This window comes from Cololabis saira, chromosome 12 (assembly GCF_033807715.1).
Source record: "Cololabis saira isolate AMF1-May2022 chromosome 12, fColSai1.1, whole genome shotgun sequence".
Taxonomy (NCBI): domain Eukaryota; kingdom Metazoa; phylum Chordata; class Actinopteri; order Beloniformes; family Belonidae; genus Cololabis; species Cololabis saira.
In genome coordinates, this window is record NC_084598.1 from 15233040 (window position 1) to 15253176 (window position 20137).

Below are 20137 nucleotides of genomic sequence, written 5' to 3' on the forward strand. Positions count from 1 at the left end.
TCAGATGTTCTGTGTTGGTGGTTGTGTTTCGTCAGACGTTAGCCTGCCGTGGGCTGGAGGACGGAGTCATCATGGACCTCGCCAGCTGAAGTTATATTAAACCACAAACGTAAGCGTTATCAGCAGCTTGGCTGTAGGAGGGAAGCATCCGGGGTTGAAGGTCGCTCCTCCTCTGTCCCCGGTCAAAGGTCATCGTGACCATAGACTGTAAAAGCTCACGTGGCTCTTCGATTTGTGATGAAGCTGTTTTTTCTTTAATCTGCGGATACCCCCCATTTAACATGCCGATCCGGCGGGGAAGATTTTATTTATTTATTAATTTATTTATTATTATTCGTTTCTAAAATAAGGAAATGGCTGATGAGAGTAACAACAGCAGCAGGAGGTCACAGGTAGGATCTTTATTGATGAGTAACTGGGGAGACGAGGAGATTCACAAGCTGCTCATCTTTGGAGACGAGGACGACACAAACCGGCGTTTGTCCAGAACCACAAAGGATGATGGTTCATTATTTGAACAACTGGACACAAAAATGACAAACCGGGTCTTTGCAAGAACCCGGCCAAAAAACATTCAGCCTGATGTTCATCCATCCTCATTTTGGAAATTACACCCGTCTGACGGCGTAGAAGTCCTGCTGATGTAGGACAATACATCATTCTACATACCCATACAGGTTATGTTTTGTTTCGCAGTTAATGCCTCCAGACTCGCTCTCCTTCCCCTCAACTCGCCTTCAGGCCTGTGGTGACAAATAACACGCGTTAACATTACCAACATTGTCCAGCGATAATAGCGGGATCCGATCTAAAAAGGCTTAAAGTTAGATGTGGCTACCAGCTGCTACAGCAGATTCCCATTGATATATTTGCAGAGCTGTTTAATGGTTGACTCGGCATCAACTGACAAGACGAAACAAAGAGAAAAGTATTCGGTAAACGCTGGGATGATTTCACAGAGGGTTCGTCTGGTTCTGTGTCTGAATTAGAACTAAAGTAGAACTAAAACTTTGAATAATAATACACCTAAACTGTAACCTATACTGCAGATATATGGTGTAGTTCTCATGATGAAGGGTGTCAAGGTCCCTTGATGTGTACTGGATCCAGTAAAAGGTCCAGAATACAGCTGACGAGTCTTCCTGCAAGCTGTTTATCATATCAACTTTTAATTTAGATGATCTGAATAAATTGAATTTAGGGATGCAGAATATCACATTATCAACATGTGCAACACCAGTAACACGAAAAGAGAAAAATATCTAAATATCTTATTGTTTACAAGTGTTGTCATAACTCTGGATGGATGGATGGATGGATGGATCTTCTTCAGTTAAACTGAACAGAAACATGATTTAATAAAGTTCATTTTGTCCATGGCTTTACAATTCTAATTTTCTAACTCTTTTTGTTGTCAGGTATTTTTAAAAACCTAAAAATTTCTTGTCCAACAAAAAGAATGAGCAAATTAAAATGACAGACATGTTTTTCATGTCTCGTCTCAGATAAAACAGACCATATGATACTTGATATACTTGATAATGTCTGACGTTCAACAGCTCAAAAACATCAACATCAATAGTTCTTGAAGCCACGGCGGCGAGGTTCTGGCTCCTCACATGTCAGGATCGTTGCTGTCTTCGTTTGAGTTTATTAGTGCTGGATCATGAAAACAAAACTCAACAGACGCTTTTCAGTCGATTCCTGACATTTGATGAACAACATCATCAATTAGAAATGAGCAGCAGCTCTGTGAATCACAGCCGCCACGTGAAACTGTAGGAGTTGAGGATTCAGGATCTGCAGGACGGAGGGCGATGCAGGGAATTCTTCCCAGCATTGTCCCTCCTCTGCCTCGTCTCTGCTCGTCTTCCCTCCGTCCTCTCGTCTGTTAAATGGACAGAGGCTCATTGTATCGGCCCGTCCTCCAGCTCCAGAGGGTCTCCGGCAGACGGTGGCGAAGTCGCCGTTTACAGGTGGACGGTGAAGCGGCCGCGCTGCAGGGCCGGCAGGGCAGCGCGTTGGCTTGGCAACCGCCACATGGTTTATGGTCTTTTTTTAATTACTGAGAGGAGGATGCAGAGAAGCTGGAGTGGACGTGTTAATGCAGTCTGTGGTTTCCAGCTCATTGTGTTCATCTAATTACAGGAAGTGACATCACAGTCGGCCTCAGTCACTCCGGTTATTTTTACAGCAACAACAACTTTACTGTCTGATTACAGAAGAAGAACTCCCTGTTTTATGGGACGAACATCTGTGGTAATTGACGGTTGGGTTTGTTGGTGGCAGTTTACTCTGTTGTTTAGTAACTTTTTGTGGTTCTTCTGTGTTTTTTCAGCTGCTGCTGAACTTCGTCTGTAGTTCAACTGTTACAAACACAAATCCAAAACACGGGATGATGGGAAAAGTGTCAATAAGAAAATTATTATGACATCATCACATAAAAAAAAACGTTGCAGCGACGCATTTACCACTTAAACACTAAAACGTAAAGTTTATATTTGCTCTGACTACACTTAAAATCCTGGGACTGATGAAGGGTTTCAACCTTGCAACAGTATTCAGGGAGGGTCACTGCTGCTGAAACACCAGTCTGTATCGAACCCTCTTCTCCCTCCGTCATCTGACCAGAATGTCCCTGTAAAGGTTGTGGCCTTTAAGGCAGCGTATGTTGCTCGTCTGCGTTAATGCTGCCGTCACAGGAACGGGAACGAGAAGCTAACCCTAAACCAGATCCTCACCGAGTCTGGATCCAGGACTTCTCTCCCCTTTGGTCCAAATAAGCAAAAACAAGATCAGCAATACGGAGCATAGATCAGAGTATCATCTGCAAACAAAGTCATGTTTGGATCAGTGAACACACAACAGTGCTGAGTGGGAGCATGATGTCACCTGTGGACGTTATCTGGTTGAAGTAAGAGCGGTATGTCTGCTAAGAAACGTCCAAGAAAATGTAATAATCACTGTGTTTTTGCCGTTTCCTCATCTGAGGTTCTAGTATTCGTCAGGAGGAATTTGTCTCCCGAATGGCTCATTTGTCACAATCTGAAACAATTGATATGGACCCGCCCCCTTCATCCATCCACCGGGGCTTTATGGAGGCGGGCCTTAAAGTGACAGGAGTCAGTATTGAATGAGTATTTGCTCTTCAGATCCGGGCCCTTCCGTGTTTTAAGCGTGTTTCAGCCGTCGTGCTTTGATAAAAACATCCAGTCTGGATGAACGAAGCTGTTGAAGCTGCTGATTCAGAAGAGGTGACCTTCACCGGCACCAGCAGAACACTTCACCTCACTTTTATTTCTCCACTTATTTATGTCTTCCACTTATGATTTCTTTGAACTCTCCTGGTATTCATTTATAACGAGCTTATTGCTTTTTCTCCTCCTGCTGGAGTAAGACATCCAGGCGGATGGACAATAACGTCCAATATCCTCTATGTAGCCTCACATTCCAGCTAAGAGTTGCTTGTCGTTGTATTCTTGTTTAGTTAGGGGACAGCTTGTTGTTTCATCACGGCTAAAGGCTCCTGGTTGGAATCCCGGCAGGAACCTTCCTGTGTGGATTCTGCAAGTTCTCCCCGAGCTTTCGTGGGGTTCCCTCCACAGCCCAAACACGTGTGTGTTGCTAGCTAACTGGGGAGTGAAGGAGCGAGTGTGTGTGTTGGACTGGGGACCCGTCCAGGATGTACCTGAGCAGAACTGGGACAGGCTCCGGCAACATCCCCAGCACATGTGGGGGATGATGGCAGCTGGGGGGGACTTGTTACCGAAGCAGGTTCAACACACAGCAGATGTAAAAATCAACCCGCTAATGCTTCATCAGAATTAAAAACAAATTGTTTAAAAACAAATAATTACAAGAGTTACAAAACAGAATAGAAGTAAATGAGTTGAATTTGTCATAAAATAAAATCTGTACTTTAGATTCTGCTTGAAGGGAGAAAGTGCTGAAGCGGTCTGGTGATGGGAGGATTACTGGGACCAGCAGCTGAACTCACTCCGAACTGATACCATCACGGAGGACCCTGATGGACCGTGACGGCTCGTGCTCCGCCTCCCCGACCGGGAGCCCCCTCCCCTCCTCTGCCCCCTCCCTGCGTGACCCGGTCCTCACCCCTGGGCTCTGACAGAGGCTCTGTGTGAATCTGAATCCCACAAACGCACCACAAAGACACATTGTGCTGCAGCTTCCTGCTGACCGCGGCTGCAGGGTGGTCCGACGCCGCGATGGACGGAGATAGGGAGGGGGTGGTGGTGGGTTGGGGGGTGGACGATGAAGACACAGGGAGAAACAGCTGCTGCTTGTTGGCAATTTTATCCTTGTTCATTGTGAACGGTGGCGCTGGGGGGGGTTGCGTCCAGAGGTCGGAGCCGCAGCTTGAGCTCTGGTTCATTTGTTGATTTACATCCATTCATCCAGTTCCCTTCAACACATTCAAGAGAACGTTTGGTGAGAAGTAGTCTGGTTCTGGTTTTAGTGGCCGTCAACAGGGTACTGCCTCATTCATAGTCTACAAAAGTGTTCTCTATGGAGCCAAGATGGACAGAGAATCAACAGATATAACAAAAAAAATGTTTCAAAATAATATTCCTCTGAGGATCAGGAGGGATTTACACTTTTCTCCTTGTAAACGGTTCCAGGAATCTGGAGGGATTTGAGCGTGTAAAGGACACGGAAACGAGTCCAAGCTGGACACCTGTGACCTCAGGAACCTCCCATCTTTGCAACACCATTTGGAGCTATAAAAATGACACTTCTGACTTTACTCTGCAGAAACAAGCGTGATGTGGCACCATTACTGGTGGGGGCACATCTGGTTGGGAGGGTAGCCGATAAAAGCGGGGGAGGCACCATCTCTCAGACCCAGTGGGTTTCTGGGTGGCTGCTGTTGTGATGCTGATCAATATGAAAACACTTTCCAGATTCTTTAATCCCATTCATGGTCAGCCCCCAGCCGACGCCCCCTTGCAATTCTGTTTCTAGCAGATGGCGTTTTTTGGTGGGCGGAGTCAGATGTTCCACTTGACTCCACCCCTAAGTCTGAGAGATTGCTTAAGAGGAGCAAAGAATGTAACATGATGGGTGGAGCTCAGGATGGGGGGCGGTGATGTCACAGGACCCCGCAGATCTGGATGGAAGATTTTCGGGCCGAGGTGGCTCCAAGCGGACTGGCGGGGGTCTGTTTTGTTGGGGTTTTTGTGCAGGTGGGGACTTCAGACACCCAAATGTCTCCCGTCAAGCTTCTCTCCTGGACTGTAGTCAGATGCAGGACGATATGTTGTAGCACGTCTGTCACTAACATCTTAACGTTACCCTCTGATGTTCCCTGACGTTCCCCCGAAGGTTTTGTGTCTTTATTACTTCTGTCAAACTAATGTTGGTCTAATATGATCATCAGCTTCTTTATGTCGCCTTCTATTAATATCAAAGTCTACTCATCAAGTGGGCTTTTTTCGGAGTGTCTTTTAACTAATTAAGAGCATCTCTCAGAATGACTTAACGAGCTGAGGTCAGACTCCGTTCTGATGTAACGCGGAGCTTTAACGAAGCTTAATTGCTGCTGATGAGCTGCAGCTCCGACAGGAAGGCGAGCCGAGCGGCTGAGGACCAGAGACTCTCCGAGCTGATCGGATCTGCAGCTTCCCCCATCCCAGATTTGTTCTGAGGGACTGACGGTGCAGATTCCGGGTCCACGTTCACCAACTGCGCACCACATCTGCATTTAGTGTATCAACCTTCAGTCCACGGCCGACCCTCACGCCGCCAAACCCGACTGGTGATAGTTGGACCGCAACGGAACCAGATAGCCATGCATAGACCCAGTTAGGGATCTTTGGATCACATGCCAAAACTACGAACTGAGTCAGATTAGGCCCACATTAGGCCCAGATAGCCACTGTCCTGCTGTCTGTGTAAACAAACGCCTTTTATTTAAAATGGTCCGCTTCCGAACCAGTGAGAACGGGTGGTTTCAGGTCCGAGACCCGTAAAGGTTTGCTGAACCAGGTGGAAGCCTGAAACTCAAGTGGTGATAGCTGTCCGGAGCAGAACTTCAGAGGTCGCTGGATAGATCCCCTCCATTGACCACTGAAAATCACTTCCTGGAGATGAAAGCCACGCATAAAAACTCCGCCCTCTATGACATCATAGAGAGCTTAGGTTGGAAAAAACTCCAGAGGGAAGCGTTATTTTTGTATCTTGTACGTAGGAACGATGCAAAATACATTTAGCTCATTTTCTGCACTTCTGATCATGAAGACAATCTTTTCAGAACCAGACTGCTTTTTTTTTTTTAACAATCTGTTTATCAGATTTTTACATTACAAAACAGCTGTTCTCCATACAATATAGCCAGATTGCTTTTTACCCATGAACCCAATCGAGTCATGTCTCAGCTCTGACCTGGACCCCAGACATTACATTCAGGCTCATTAGGACCGGGCTTTGGTCCTCACGAGGACAACTGGTTTTCATAAAACTCCTTATGCCAACATAGGTCCTCATTATATGACCTAGACAAGAACACACATATACACTCTCTGCTTCTGATGATGGATGGCCGAGTAGAACCGAGGTCCAGTTAGAGAAACTCTATCTGTGTCCTCTGTCTGGCCAGCTGTCTGCCGCACACACATATATATACACACACACACACACACACACACACACACACACACACACACACACACACACACACACACACACACACACACACACACACACACACACACACACATAGGTCCATCTGTCGACCTCTCTTCCCTGCTCTCTCCTCAGCTCAGCAAGCTAATTAACTAATGTGCTGATCTTTCACTGCCTCTTTGTGTGTGTGTGTGTGTGTGTGTGCGTGTGTGTCACAGGGTTAATTGTCATACTCAGCTTCCTGTACGTCTCGGCTGTCGGAGTAAAAACTATTATCCTCCATTCAGGAGGATAAGCGTTCGTCGTCTTCTTCTTCTTCTTCTGTGTGGACGTTTCCATGGCAGCTGGTCGTCATGTGAGCATTAATCTGAGCAGCCTTTATTTCAGCTTCTTCAGACTCTCGGGTTTGTCCTTATGTCAAAGAAACTGGAGCTCCAACAAGTCGTGTGGACACTGAGTGCTCGGCGATCAGGCAGCAGGTGATGTTTGCGTTCAGACCGGGCTGTACTCGGTACCACACCATTAGGCCGAAACCGAGCTACAAAAAATGTTCACAGCTGACGTACACCCCACTGAAGGGATTCCTGCGCTGCATCAGAGCCTTTTTTTCTTATTAAACAGTCAAAGAATCAGCTGCTGTGCAGGAAAACTGCTTCCGTCGCCACTGAGCGTCATGGTGTTGATTATCTTCAGATGTTACAGGTTTTAGAGGAGAGGTCTGAGAGCAGTCTGCATCGCTGGAAGTAACTGATGACAGACGACACTTCACATGCACCAGGTTCTGGAGCCTCTGGTGAGGCTTCACTGTGTGTGTTGGGGAACCATGACCAGTCTGTACCAGGGGATGGGTGGATAGATATGACCTGATTTCACTGATGTTGTGAAGAGAGATGATGGAGACGGATACATCATGGTTTTAGGAGGACAACTGGTTTTCAGATATGACATTCAGGTCTCTTGAAACCTTTGTTGAGTCAACATTTGAAGAGCCAGCTGTGATGTAATTCCTTGGATAAACTGAGGGATGATCAGTAGATCAGTCTTAGAAGTTAAATTGCAGATGGTGATCCTTATCCCAAGTAATTGGTCAGAGATAAGCAGAAAGTGTGGCGTCATCAGCTGAGAATGACAGTTGGGCATCATCTGCATAACGGTGATACGAGTTGTCATGTGATCAGATGACCAGGCTGATCGGATGGAGGTGGAGTATGTTACGAAGAGAGAACAGGCGGACTGAAGCTTTCCTGTACCAAGTCTTTGGGTAACCCAGGAGTGAGGCGAAGGATATGGACTTTGGTCTTTTCCATGATACTTTGAAAAAGTGCCCAGAGAGGTATGATGTAAACCAAGAGTGTACCATATCAAACATCCCTATCTGCGAGGCCTCAGGCGGTCTATCCATGTCAAAATCAAGGAGCTGCAACCAGCTGAACAGTCTCACGCAAACCCAGTTTTGAAGAAAATTGCAGTTCATAATTTGGCCAGTGCCAAAAGTGAGTTCGTCTCCAGCGACCTCAAAGTTGAAATGTCCAACTTTACAGCAGAAATAAATATATTTACTGCCTGGTACAAAAATAAGTCGTCATAGTTAGATTTCACAACCTTGCCAGCCTGGTCTAACCAGAGGACGCCAGATGGGCCGCCTCTAGCTCACTGGTTTTATCCTCTTGCAGCCGCTGGCTGTATGTTCTGTCCTATATGGTTGCATTTCTATCATGATGTGGTCTCAGATGGATGGATGGGGCGGGACACCCATCAGGTGGCCTCAGAGGGCATAACCTGACTCTGATGTGTTGTTGCGTGTGACCTGTGGAGAATGCAGGTCGCTCGTTTGGACACAAAACCAGAACTTGTTGCCTTCAGTTCTGCAAGTCCTGCAATCAGGAAAAAGAGAATAAATCCAGCGGAGTCCACCTTCAGAATCCCACTCTCTCTGGCTGATGCACGTGTCGGGTTAAACGCAGGATGCTGATCTGAAGTGACGCCGCGGTTGGGGGTTCGGTCCGCTCGCTGGGAACACCTGCAGCATGTTAACAAAAAACCTGCAGCGGCGAGCAGGAATCCGTCCCACTGGAGGAACGTTTGGATTCTGACGTACATGACAATTAAACCGTGCCGCACCCCTGGTTTGTAGCAGATATATGTGAGCGTGCATGTGCGTGAGTGATGAGAGCAGTCAGAGTAGAAACAGCTGTGTGGACGTTAGCGCTGAGATTCTGAAGGGAATCAGTGAGAAGACAGACAGAAACAGATCAATAGGTTTATCTGCCATGATCTCTCTCTCTCTCTCACACACACACACACACACACACACACACACACACACACACACACACACACACACACACACACACACACACTGCAGCGTCTGTAGCTCATCAAGTCGGAGGTGAAACAAACGGGATGTTGATTTTAGGTGGAACAGGCCGTTTGTCTGAAAGGTGAGCTCTGTCATTAAAGATTAAAATGCAGGTACAGCCAGGCTGAGATTTGCTTCAGATCAATACAACTCACTATAGATGCACCGATCGATCTTCCAGGTATCTCATTTTTTATCTCTGGTGATTCTACAGTAGCTTTGTACTCAGCGTAACGTCAAATTGTGTAATTATTTCAGGACAACAAAGAGCTAGAATCACAAGGAGAAGCTCTTCCTGGAAAGCAGATTTCTCAAGTGCTCAAGTGTTTTCTGATTTGTCGAATCCTCGGAGGCTCGCTGATGGGAGAAGCTAATGGTTCATGAATGCATTGAGTGTTTTTTTGAGTTTGTCTTACTTATCCTTGCTGTCTTGCATTCCTGTGTGTCCGGTTTTGTTGCAGGTAGCTGTACTTCCTGTTTTACATTGAATTTCTGGCTGGTTTGCATTAGTGGGGCTCCAGGGTCATTTCATTGGGTCTGAACCATTGCTGCATGCCTCCATGTGCAGGAGCAACTCCTGGGGCGCTGGGGTGCGAGTTCATGAACTGCATGGTGTTATTTTACAGAGGGGAGCTTATTACACAACGCTGCAGCTTACTGCGGTGGTGCCCATGTCGCTAAACGTGAAACGAGTGCCCAGAAGGTAAAACGATCAGCTGTACGAGGTGTTTAGCTGCCACGTTTATTGACTCCACAGTTAGAAAGCCGCAAAGCAACAATTCAGTTCAGCTTAATTCAGCCTTATTTGTAGTACAAAACAACGAGGACGTTGGCCCGTTGCGTTTCCTATCTCCTGGGTTTCATTCCGTCGCCATGCCAACGGAGACCCTTCCCATGGCACCTGAGGAGTGACCTGAGGGACTGCGGTTCTCTCGGTGATGCGCAGCCACCCCGTTGCAGACTCAACGCGCTCTAATGGCTCAATGTTCCTCAAGGTTCTTGGGTACTGGGCCGGGAACCGCTCTGGACACATTCAGAATGGTCCCTTCAGAGGTTCATCAGCCGCAGGACTCTCTGTCTGCGGCTCCCGTTTCCGTGGAGACCATGGATAGGGCGATATGGACCAAAAGTCATATCTCGATATTTTCTAGCTGAATGGCGATACTTGATATATATCGATAATTTTTCTGTGCCATAATTGGGGTTTCCCCCAAAGCATTATAGCATAGCATCTCTGTTAGCTTAATTTTTTTCTGAGGCAAACCCTTAAAAAAACAGTCAGTTTTAATACAATGCCTCGTGCCAAATGTCACACAGGTTCCTTTATTAATAGAGGTCTGCACAATATCAAAATGTATAAAACAAATTAAATAAAAATAAACTGCCTGCATATATAAAATAAAAATGCTTCTTGAATAAAATAAAACAAATGTCCCTTTCCTGCATAACAATTAAATTAAAATACACTGTGCAATTAATACAATGTAGACAGTAACAGGCAGACTTTTCCACTGAGGTTGACAGTTGTGCAAATAACAAAACATTTGTGCAAATCTCAAATAAAACATTCAAGTCAATTTGTCACAAAATAAGCTATATCAAAATCATACATTTTTTTTCTTTTTTTCAATAAACGATATTGTCTCGTACCATATCGCGTTTAAAAATATATCGATATATATTAAAATCCCGATATATCGCCCAGCCCTACCATGGACCACACCTGCCGCACCTGCCTTGATGCTGACGATGCTGTAAAAGGTTCTGAATGTCTCTCTGTCTCCGTCTCTCTGCAGTCATGACCCACTGAAGCTGAGTCCTTCATCAGACCTGCAGCAGCTTCTCTCCTCCTCCTCCCCTCCTCCTCCTCCTCTCCTCCTCTTTCCCTACTTCCCCTCCTCTTTCTCTCCGCCATGCTTCCCTCCTTCCCCTCTTCTCTACTCCCCTTCCTCCTCTCCCTCCTCTTCCTCCCCGCTCCCCTCCTATTCGCCCCGGCTGCCTCCACTCCTCCCTCCTCGGCGTCGGACAGGGCGGTGTACCGGGCCTTCGACACCTCGCTGACCCACATGACCGTCCACCGGAGGACGGGCGAGGTCTTCGTAGGCGCCGTCAACAGAGTGATGAAGCTGTCCCCCAATCTGACGGACCTGAAGAGTCACGTGACCGGGCCTGTGGAGGACAATGCCAAGTGTTACCCCCCGCCCAGCGTCAGAGCATGCATACACCGGTACGTCTGTGTCTGTTTGACAGCTTTTTCTCTAACTGCTTTCCTCTCTGCTCACCGAACGTCTCACCTGTGTGTCTCTGCCCTCAGACTGGAGAATACGGAGAACGTGAATAAGCTCTTACTGGTGGATTATACTGGGAACAGACTGGTGGCATGCGGCTCCATCTGGCAGGGTGTCTGTCAATTCCTCAGACTGGAGGACCTCTTCAAACTGGGGGAACCGCATCATCGCAAGGAGCACTACCTGTCCGGAGCCAGAGAGCCTGATGGGATGGCAGGTAAGATGGAGGGACGACACGAGGAGATAGAAAAATAAAAGAAAACGTTTTTTTAATTTCCACCGGATATCCAAAGAGCTGCCACACCAATGATTTAAAAGTGGTGGGGGAGCCTCTTATTTCGTCAGATTCGTGGTGTCGACAGCAGCTACTGGCTGTCCTAAAACTCGCTAAATTACTTTACTACCTAATTTGCATAATTAGCAATTTGTGAGTAATTGTAATGGATGCTGTGGAAGAGAGAAATGATGTTGTAAGAGATATAAAAAGAGCTATTTTTTACATCACATTTCCATCCCCAGCACCATTGAATTACTGTTATAATTATTACATTAATTATTAGTATACATTAATCATTTGTATTGGTGCTGGGCCGGTGCAGGGCCAGCCAGCGGCGCCTCGGCGGCCACGTGATCTGTCTGCAGTGTGAATGTGGCGGGTGCTTTAGGACCGAGCTGCCTGAGAGCGCTCTGGAGGGGGAGGGGCCCCGGCAGCACCCTGATAAAAGGCACTAGAGTTTTCTCTAGTCGCTAGAGATGTCTGAAAACAGCAACAAGTTAGCTGATTAGAAAAGTGCGGTTGGCTGGTGTTAAAGGCTGTTGTTCTTTTTGTGGTTTTCTGGCAGACCAGAACTCGTAGGATGTCAGTTCCACAGGGACCAAAACTCAGACATCTGCAGTTTTCAGCTTCGTAAAAAACCCCTGAAGAGCCTAAACTCTCATTTGTTTATGGAGTTTATGATATAATATAACTAGAAAGTGTGTCTGTACTACTGGTACTACTGATTCCGGGTATCATAGAGGAGGGAGTTTATTTTATTTCATTTCTTAAATCCAATCTAAACAGAGTTAAATGTCTGTTTTGGATTAAACTTCTAACGTAGCATCAGAAGATCAGCAAGGACGTCTGCGTTGGTTTAAGACGAATCCGAACAGCAATGATTTGACCTCTGACCTGTTGACCAGAAGGAGCACCGTGTCACAGCGGCTGATGCAGCGCTGCCATGTCGCGGCGCCTCCAGGCCCGGTGGGACCAGGAGTTACTCTGAAGCGGGACCACATCCTGACAGATCCCGTGTTCAGCGGGATTCTCAAGTGCTTCTTTACAGTGAAGCGACATGAGGAGCTCATACGTTTCTTTTTCCATTTTCCGTCTCCAGTGTTATTTCTGTTCCTGTTTTTCCTGGAAGCTGACGGTTGCCAACGGCCTTCGCAGCTATGAAGCGTGGATTTATTTTCCCCGATAGCGTTTGTACCTCAGCTGGGCTGGTTTTGGCTCTTAGGACTCAGTTACGGCCCAAAGTTCATGAACTTGAGTTTTGTGTTAAGTGAGCCAGATGTGGAGCAGATATCAAGAGCTCGCCCAGCCGTGGGATGCAGGGTTGTCCCAGAGACGAGGACGGCCCGGTCCATGGAAAAGAGTTTGGTGCCCAATGTGGGCCGAGTGTGGGCCAAACAGCTCGCTGGGTTGTTCTGACTTTATGCTCCATTTGGTGAGTAAAAGAGGGTGTTTATAATCCAGCTGCAGTTTTTGCAAAGACATCGCTGGCATCGATGTCAGACATTCAGCAGATTCTTTTTGCTGATATCACAAAGAGTTGAATAATTTCCTCGTCTCAAAGTAGACTGTGATCTCCTTTGTTTCCTCTGGCTTTTGTTCTTGACGGGCCGATGCCTTTCAACCTGCAGACGTCACTCAGGTTCCAGGTTGTAAAAATATTCACCTGGTTTTTATTATAAATCAGCCGCAGCAGCTTTTAGTTTCTAGGAAAACCTATATTAAGACCGTCAGCATCAAACAGCTGATGACAGCCTTTGTCCACGTATGTCACACTAAAGATGTTTGTTAGTCTTGGTTTTGTTTGCTGGTTCATTCAACACTATTCCTGTCTTAAGATGTTGATGACAAGGTCCTGACTTGAGTTGAAGCTGCGTGGCGTACGTGAAGAACGTCTTCATCTGGAGTTCAGAGGGTTTCTGCAGCTTCTGGTTGTCTGGAGGCGCTTGTGAGGCGGTAAAAGCTGACTGGACGTCAGAGGGGCTTCATTTCCAAAGCTGTGGACACATCTAAGCATCACTGGGGGCGTGTTTTTGAGAGATAGTGCTGTCACCACGGCTCCGGTGTTTCTCGGGCACCAGCAGCTTCGTCCTCTGACCCTTCCAGACCAGCCCAGACCAGGGTGACCGGCTCTGAGCTGGTCTGGAAGGGTCCGAGGACGAAGCGCGGGCGTTTCTCAGCCACCTTCGGCCCCGGCTGACGCTTCTAGCCAGTGCTAACGTGAGGACAGTCGGGGGAGGGTCCCAGGGAGCTCAGCTGGAGCTCCCACGGTCCTCGTTTCAACTCCAGCAACACTGTTAGCTGTAAGTCAACACAACTAGCTTGTGATGGCTGAGTGGGCGTGTCCCAGCCACCTAACTGCTGTTTGGAGGCATCAACCTGTGAGACACCTCACATCCCGTCTTTGAACTCATCAAGGTCAGAAATCGTGTAGGGATTCGCTGTAAACATCGACTGTAGCATTAGTTAGCCAGACGCTAGCCATTTATGGAGAGGGTCGTTGGTCCTGGAAGAAGAATCAAGACGAGCTTATGTTTTCTCGTCTTCTCTGATCCATAATCAATACTGTATTTGGTCGAACTAAACTGGCATTCTTTTCACTCCCTGTCATGGCGGACAAGCTCATGAGCGCCCCCTTGGCGACGAGCAGGTGTTTTTGCTAAGCCTGGGTTAAAGTGCTCTCTAGCTGGTTAGAAGACGCCCGCCATGTCTCACATACTAGCGGCTAGCTTGCTAAGGTTCCGCGATGTCAGCGTAGGGAACGATTAGCAAAGCAGCGGTTGACTGATAAATGTCCATCATTTGATGAGGAGCCGTTGCGTCCTCGTGTCGTCGGTTTTTATTTTTAATTTTTTTATTTCACCTTTATTTAACCAGATAAAAAAGACCCATTGAGGTCAAGACCTCTTTTCCAAGGGTGACCTGGCCAAGGAAGGCATCAGCACACGTTGACACACAAATAACAGCAATCACGTAATAAACATTAAAATAAGAGTGCAAACTGTTTAGCAAATAAAGTGCAATAGTGGTGACTTCAATAATATGTAAAAAACAACAACTTCAGAAATAATTTAAAATTTAAAAACACAGGCACTGCCGAAAGGATTCTCGTTGTCGGTTGTTAAGAAGTGAGCGAAAGGCTTCAAATGAAACAAGTTCAGGCAATTTCAGTTCAAGTTGGAGGATATTCCACGCAGAGGGTGCAGAGAAACTAAAAGATTTTTTCCCCAAGTTAGTCCGAACACGAGGAACAGCCTGGTGCAAAGTGTCATTCGACCTTAAAGCATAATGGCTTTTAGTTCTCTGGAGAAATAAACATAAATAAACAGGAACTAAGTCAAGAAGAGCCTTATAAATCAAAGTCATCCAGTGTGTAAATCGTCTAACATTCAGAGAAGGCAAGCCAGCTTTAGCATACAATTCACAGTGGTGAGTGAGATGCTACAACCAGTTATGAACAGTAGAGCACAGTGGTAGACCGGAGTCAAGGACTGTAGACAGCTGGCTGACACACACATGTACACAACATAGCCGTAATCAAGAACAGGCAGAAAAGTAGATGATCTCAGAAACTTTCGTGCTCTGAGGGAAAAACATGCCTTGTTTCTGTAATAGAAACCGAGTTTCACCCTTAGTTTAGAGACCAAATTTTTTATGTGTGCTTTAAATGTAAGCTCCCCCTGTTAACAAGTTATCTGTTCGTTCCCGTTCCTCTGCAGGCGTTGTTGTTGGCGAAGACGACTGGACCGCCGACCCCAGGAGGAAGAAGCCGGTGAAAGGCAGCAGCCGTCTGTTCATCGGCGCCGCTATCGACGGGAAGTCGGAGTATTTCCCGACACTGTCCAGCAGGAAGCTGGTGGCCGACGAGGAGAGCGTCAACATGTTCTCGCTGGTTTACCAGGACGAGTTTGTGTCCTCCCAGATCAAGATACCGTCGGACACTCTGTCGCTCTACCCGGCCTTCGACATCTACTACGTCTACGGCTTCTCCAGCCGCACATACGTGTACTTCCTGACGCTGCAGCTGGACACGCAGCTGACGCAGATGGAGGCCGGTGGAGAGAAGTTCTTCACCTCCAAGATCGTCAGGATGTGCTCCAATGACACTGAGTTCTACTCGTACGTGGAGTTCCCTCTGGGCTGCACCAAAGACATGGTGGAGTACCGCCTGGTCCAGGCCGCCTACAAGCAGAAACCGGGCCGGCGGCTGGCCCAAGCGCTCGGTCTGTCCGAGGAGGATGACGTCCTGTTCGTCATCTTCTCGCAGGTGATTCACCTTACCTCGTGTTGTGTTTGTGTACTTCTCCCTTTCCTTTTGCAGACTCTCAGACTCTGGCTGTGTTTGTGTGTTCAGGGTCAGAAGAACCGCTCCAACCCGCCCAGGGAGACGGTCCTCTGCTTGTTCACCCTTCACGACATCAATCTGGCCATGAGGGAGCGGATTCGCTCCTGTTACCGCGGAGAGGGACGGCTCACGTTACCGTGGTTACTCAACAAGGAGCTGGCCTGCATCCACACCGTGAGTTCACCTGACGTATTACTGAGAAACAAAGCGGTTACCATAGATACCAGGTCACTGGTGGGCGGGCGGAGCTTAGAGGAAGAGCATGGCTGCGTCCGAAATCCCACACTCCCACCCTAATGAGTAGCAAAAACAGTATGTGAGATTTTTTAGTGCGTCCGAAACATTAGTACGTACACAATAGTATGCACTATCCATACTCATTCCGGAGAAATTTATTAGTGTGGATTGATGGACACTAGCTAAGCAGAAACTTCCCACAATGCAATTGTACAGCTTTGTTTGGTTGCTAAGTAATGCGCAGATACGTATATGTCATAAGTATAATATTAAGTATAATAATATTATTATATAATATTAATATTATTATATAATATTAATATTATAATATTCGTATATAATAATATTATATAATTTCATCTTACCATGGTAACAACTCCCCCTCTCAACGGCAGGAAGTGCCGTGTGGCTCTGAGTAGTACGTCCGAATTAATACATACTACTGATATTTACTCAAAAGTTTGCCGAACTAAAGTATACTTTTTGAGTATGTTTGAGACTGTAGGAATCCATCTCAGTAGGAATCGTACATCATCGTGTCACAACAACTGGCAGTATGATCGTCAGGTAAATATTAGCAACAGCGGTTTATGCTACCTGAGAGAAGCATCATGATAATTTCTTTACTTACGTCGGGGGAGCGGCGCTCCCTCCGTCTCCGTAGCTCCAACGGGGGTTCGTCCAACAAGCCACATGTTGAGCTTGGCAGACGCTGTGATGCGTCTGACTTGTTCCCCGATGGGCCCCCAGGGCTGATCAGCATGATCAGCGTGTGAGTAGGCCACGCCCCCGGCCAGCGTGACGTCATGACCGTGGGAGGTTTGTGAGCGTAGCGTGGGAACGACCCCATCCTGCGCCCAGAGGCCGCAGCACATGGATGGAGCCCAGAAACCCGTCAGATGCTGTGAAATCTCTTCTTCTGTGGAAATTTCACTCAGTGTGTCCACAGGCTGCCCTGAGGCGGCGCCGCTTGTGTTCCTGTCATTTCAGAGGATTTCACGCCGACGAGCGCTCGTCTCCTCCGGGGCGACTCCGCGTCAACAGATTAATCATTCACCTCACGAGGACTTCATGCTTTTTGTCGCCAAAACAGTTAGTTTATACGCGAGAAATCAAAAATGTTTTATCTGAATGATGTGAGAAAGACAGGAAATTGAGACAGAAGCTGAAACAATGACTCTGAGGGACGGAGGACGGGAAAGGGCTCCGTCTGCAGTGGGGTTACTTTAGGTCGGGGGTAGATGTTCTTATTCATGGCGGTAACGGCCTCCACTCGTTACCATGGCAATCTGGCAGGGAAACCCACCGGGAGCCGAGTCCTGGGCCGAGCCTGGATTTAGAGGAACATGGGTTGAGTCGGGGTTGCCCATGGCAACCAACCACCCAGCCAACCAGCAACCAGTCACAGTCAATCAGCCACATGCTGATGAAAGTGATGAAATATAAGTAATGGTGTGTGTGTGTGTGTGTGTGTGTGTGTGTGTGTGTTTTTAGGGCACAGTAGAAAGAAGGGGAGAGGGGGCGGGGCTAATGTCCAGCTCTGACCTCCTTCTTTTATCATGAACAGCTTGGAGCATGTATGTGTATGTGTATGTGTGTGTGTCTGTGTGTGTGTCTCTGTTGTTCTGTCTTTCCTATGGTTTCCTATGGTTATGGTTTCCTTCTTTCTGTCCTTCTTTCAGACCATCAGAAGTCTGTTTGAATGCTGAGACCCACTTTGAAGTTCAGATTAGAAGTTTTTGGGTTCAGGGTTGAAGCAGAGCTGCAGAACCAGTCTCTTAGTACTCCCATCTTTAAAAGAACAAAAATTATGCTCTTTAAGGTCATTATTCAAAGCTCAGAGGTCCAGTCAAGCCAGAGTTGAAGCTAGTAGGACCAGTAGGTCCAGTGGGATCAGTGGGACCAGTAGGACCAGTGGGACCCTAGCGGTCGGTAGAGAGTCCGCAGGTCTGGATCCAGACCTTAGCATCTGACTGCCGTACCCCAGAAGGAGGAACAGGTCATGAAAAGGGAGATGAACCTTTCAGGCAGACGTTTGGCTTCAGCGTCTTGGTGGTCCAGAGTTTCCTCTGTCCAGGAGCCGTGATGCGTTCAGGCCTCAGCCCTCTAATGACGGGGTGTCAGCTGACCTCAGAGTATGTGCAGCTCGTAATAACCCGCCTCCTCCCTGATCTCCTGGCATCTCCAGCAAGCAGCGATCCCTCAGTGCACGTGTCCACGTCAGTCACGCTGGGAACCAGTCTGAGGAAGACCAGGTGGTCACGACAGCACCGGTGACATCTTACAGGGAACTACAGTTTGAGAGTAACCGAGAGTTTAGACGCGTTGGAGCTGCAGTTTTAAGTCTGTCCAACGTTAAAGGAGACATGTTATGACATTTTGATAGAAGTTGTCCTAGTTTCCAGAAGCCTTCAGGACTCGTCTGTGACATGTTCTGCTTAAAGTCTCTCATAGATACAGCCCCCAACACCGCGTCACACCATGACACACCAGGCGGAGGCCAGTCAGCTGACCTCTGCCACTTCCAGCCTGTTTGCAATTCAACAGTTAGAAAGGTTATTCACAAGTGGAAGACATTGAAGACAGTGTCAGTCCTCGCAGGGTGGAGGTCCAAGCGGATTTACTCTGAGACATTGAAATGAGCTCATGCCCAGAGCCCACAGGCCTCCCTGAGCATGTCAAGCGTTAAAGTCCACGACAGCACAATCAGAAGAAGAATGAACCAGCAGACTGGTCCAATAGCCCATGGACACATGAGTGGACATGTTTGGTCTTCAGAAATAAAAATGGTCCAAATCATCCCCCTGTAAAACTGCCATCCCCCCTTTCCATCCCTTATGTCATTTCATCAATGAATGTGGTTTTACTGCTATTTCAACATTTAGAGTCATCACCAGAAAAATAACACCAGAAAAATGTGACAATTTTCACCTGTTTCAGGTAAATTTCACTTGAAATAAGTAGGAAAATCTGCCAGTGGGACAAGATTTATCTTCTTATTACAAGCAAAAAAATCGTGTTGCACTGGCAGATTTTTTCTACTTTTTTCAAGTGAAAATCTACTTGAAGCAGGTGAAAATTGTTTTTTCCAGTGATGAGTCTTTTTTTAAGTGTAATGAGATTCTTTTACTAAAATGAGACATTTTAACTAGAAATAAGACAAATATTCTTGTTAAGATTTAGAGTTTTTGCAGTGATCCATTTTACTTATCCTGTGAAGAACAGAGGTATATTGATAAGTTCAGAAAAGTGTTTTTTATTGTTGTGTTTTGATGTATTTGATGTAAGCCCAGTGGATATTTAAAGCTTACAGAAGGCTGCATTTAACTGCTGCTATGTCATTCCTGCAGTATTTCTGCAGGTGTTTTGGTCAGTGCTATTATTTGTAATATATTATATTATTTGTAATCAGCGCAAATTATCTGTCCCCATATGATAAAATCCACCATCCCCCCTGATTTTTTTTTTACAACTCGAGTACTGACTCAGACCCACTGTCAAGCACGGTGGTGGAGGGGTGATGGTCTGGACCTGGACACCTCTCAGTCCCTGAGTGGACCATGACCTCTGCAGAGGCTTCTAGAGACACATGTGAGGACAGCTGTCAATATTAAACTGGGTCATGTGACAGGAAATGATCCCAAACACAGCTTTAAGGTGGAGGCGGGGCCTCGTATTAATACGCTGCATCGTGACCTGTTTGAAATCTGCCTCCTCGTCTCAGTCTGATAACCGTCCTCCCTCCTCATCCTTCCTTTTACAGCCGATACAGATCGGAGACGATTTCTGCGGGCAGATGTTGAACCAGCCACTCGGAAGTGAAAGAGTGATCGAGGGACAACCCTTGTACGAGGACCGGACCGAAGGCATGGGCGCCGTGGCCGCGTACACCTACGGGGAGCACACGGTGGTGTTTGTGGGAACCCGGACTGGACAGCTGAAGAAGGTAGGATGGATTGGTGGATGGATGGATGGATGGATGGATGGATGGA

General features: G+C 47.0%; 1 protein-coding gene across 1 annotated transcript in view; it reads left to right on the forward strand.

Annotated features, from left to right (window-relative positions):
- The window catches only part of plxna3 (plexin A3), a 117256-nt gene that overhangs the window by 13737 nt on the left and 83382 nt on the right, over positions 1 to 20137 (forward strand). The window contains exons 2-6 of the mRNA XM_061735689.1: positions 10798 to 11228; positions 11316 to 11506; positions 15283 to 15830; positions 15918 to 16082; positions 19909 to 20091. Of these exons, the coding sequence (XP_061591673.1) occupies positions 10915 to 11228; positions 11316 to 11506; positions 15283 to 15830; positions 15918 to 16082; positions 19909 to 20091 (1401 nt within the window). The 5' untranslated portion in view covers positions 10798 to 10914. The remainder of the gene's footprint in view (positions 1 to 10797; positions 11229 to 11315; positions 11507 to 15282; positions 15831 to 15917; positions 16083 to 19908; positions 20092 to 20137) is intronic.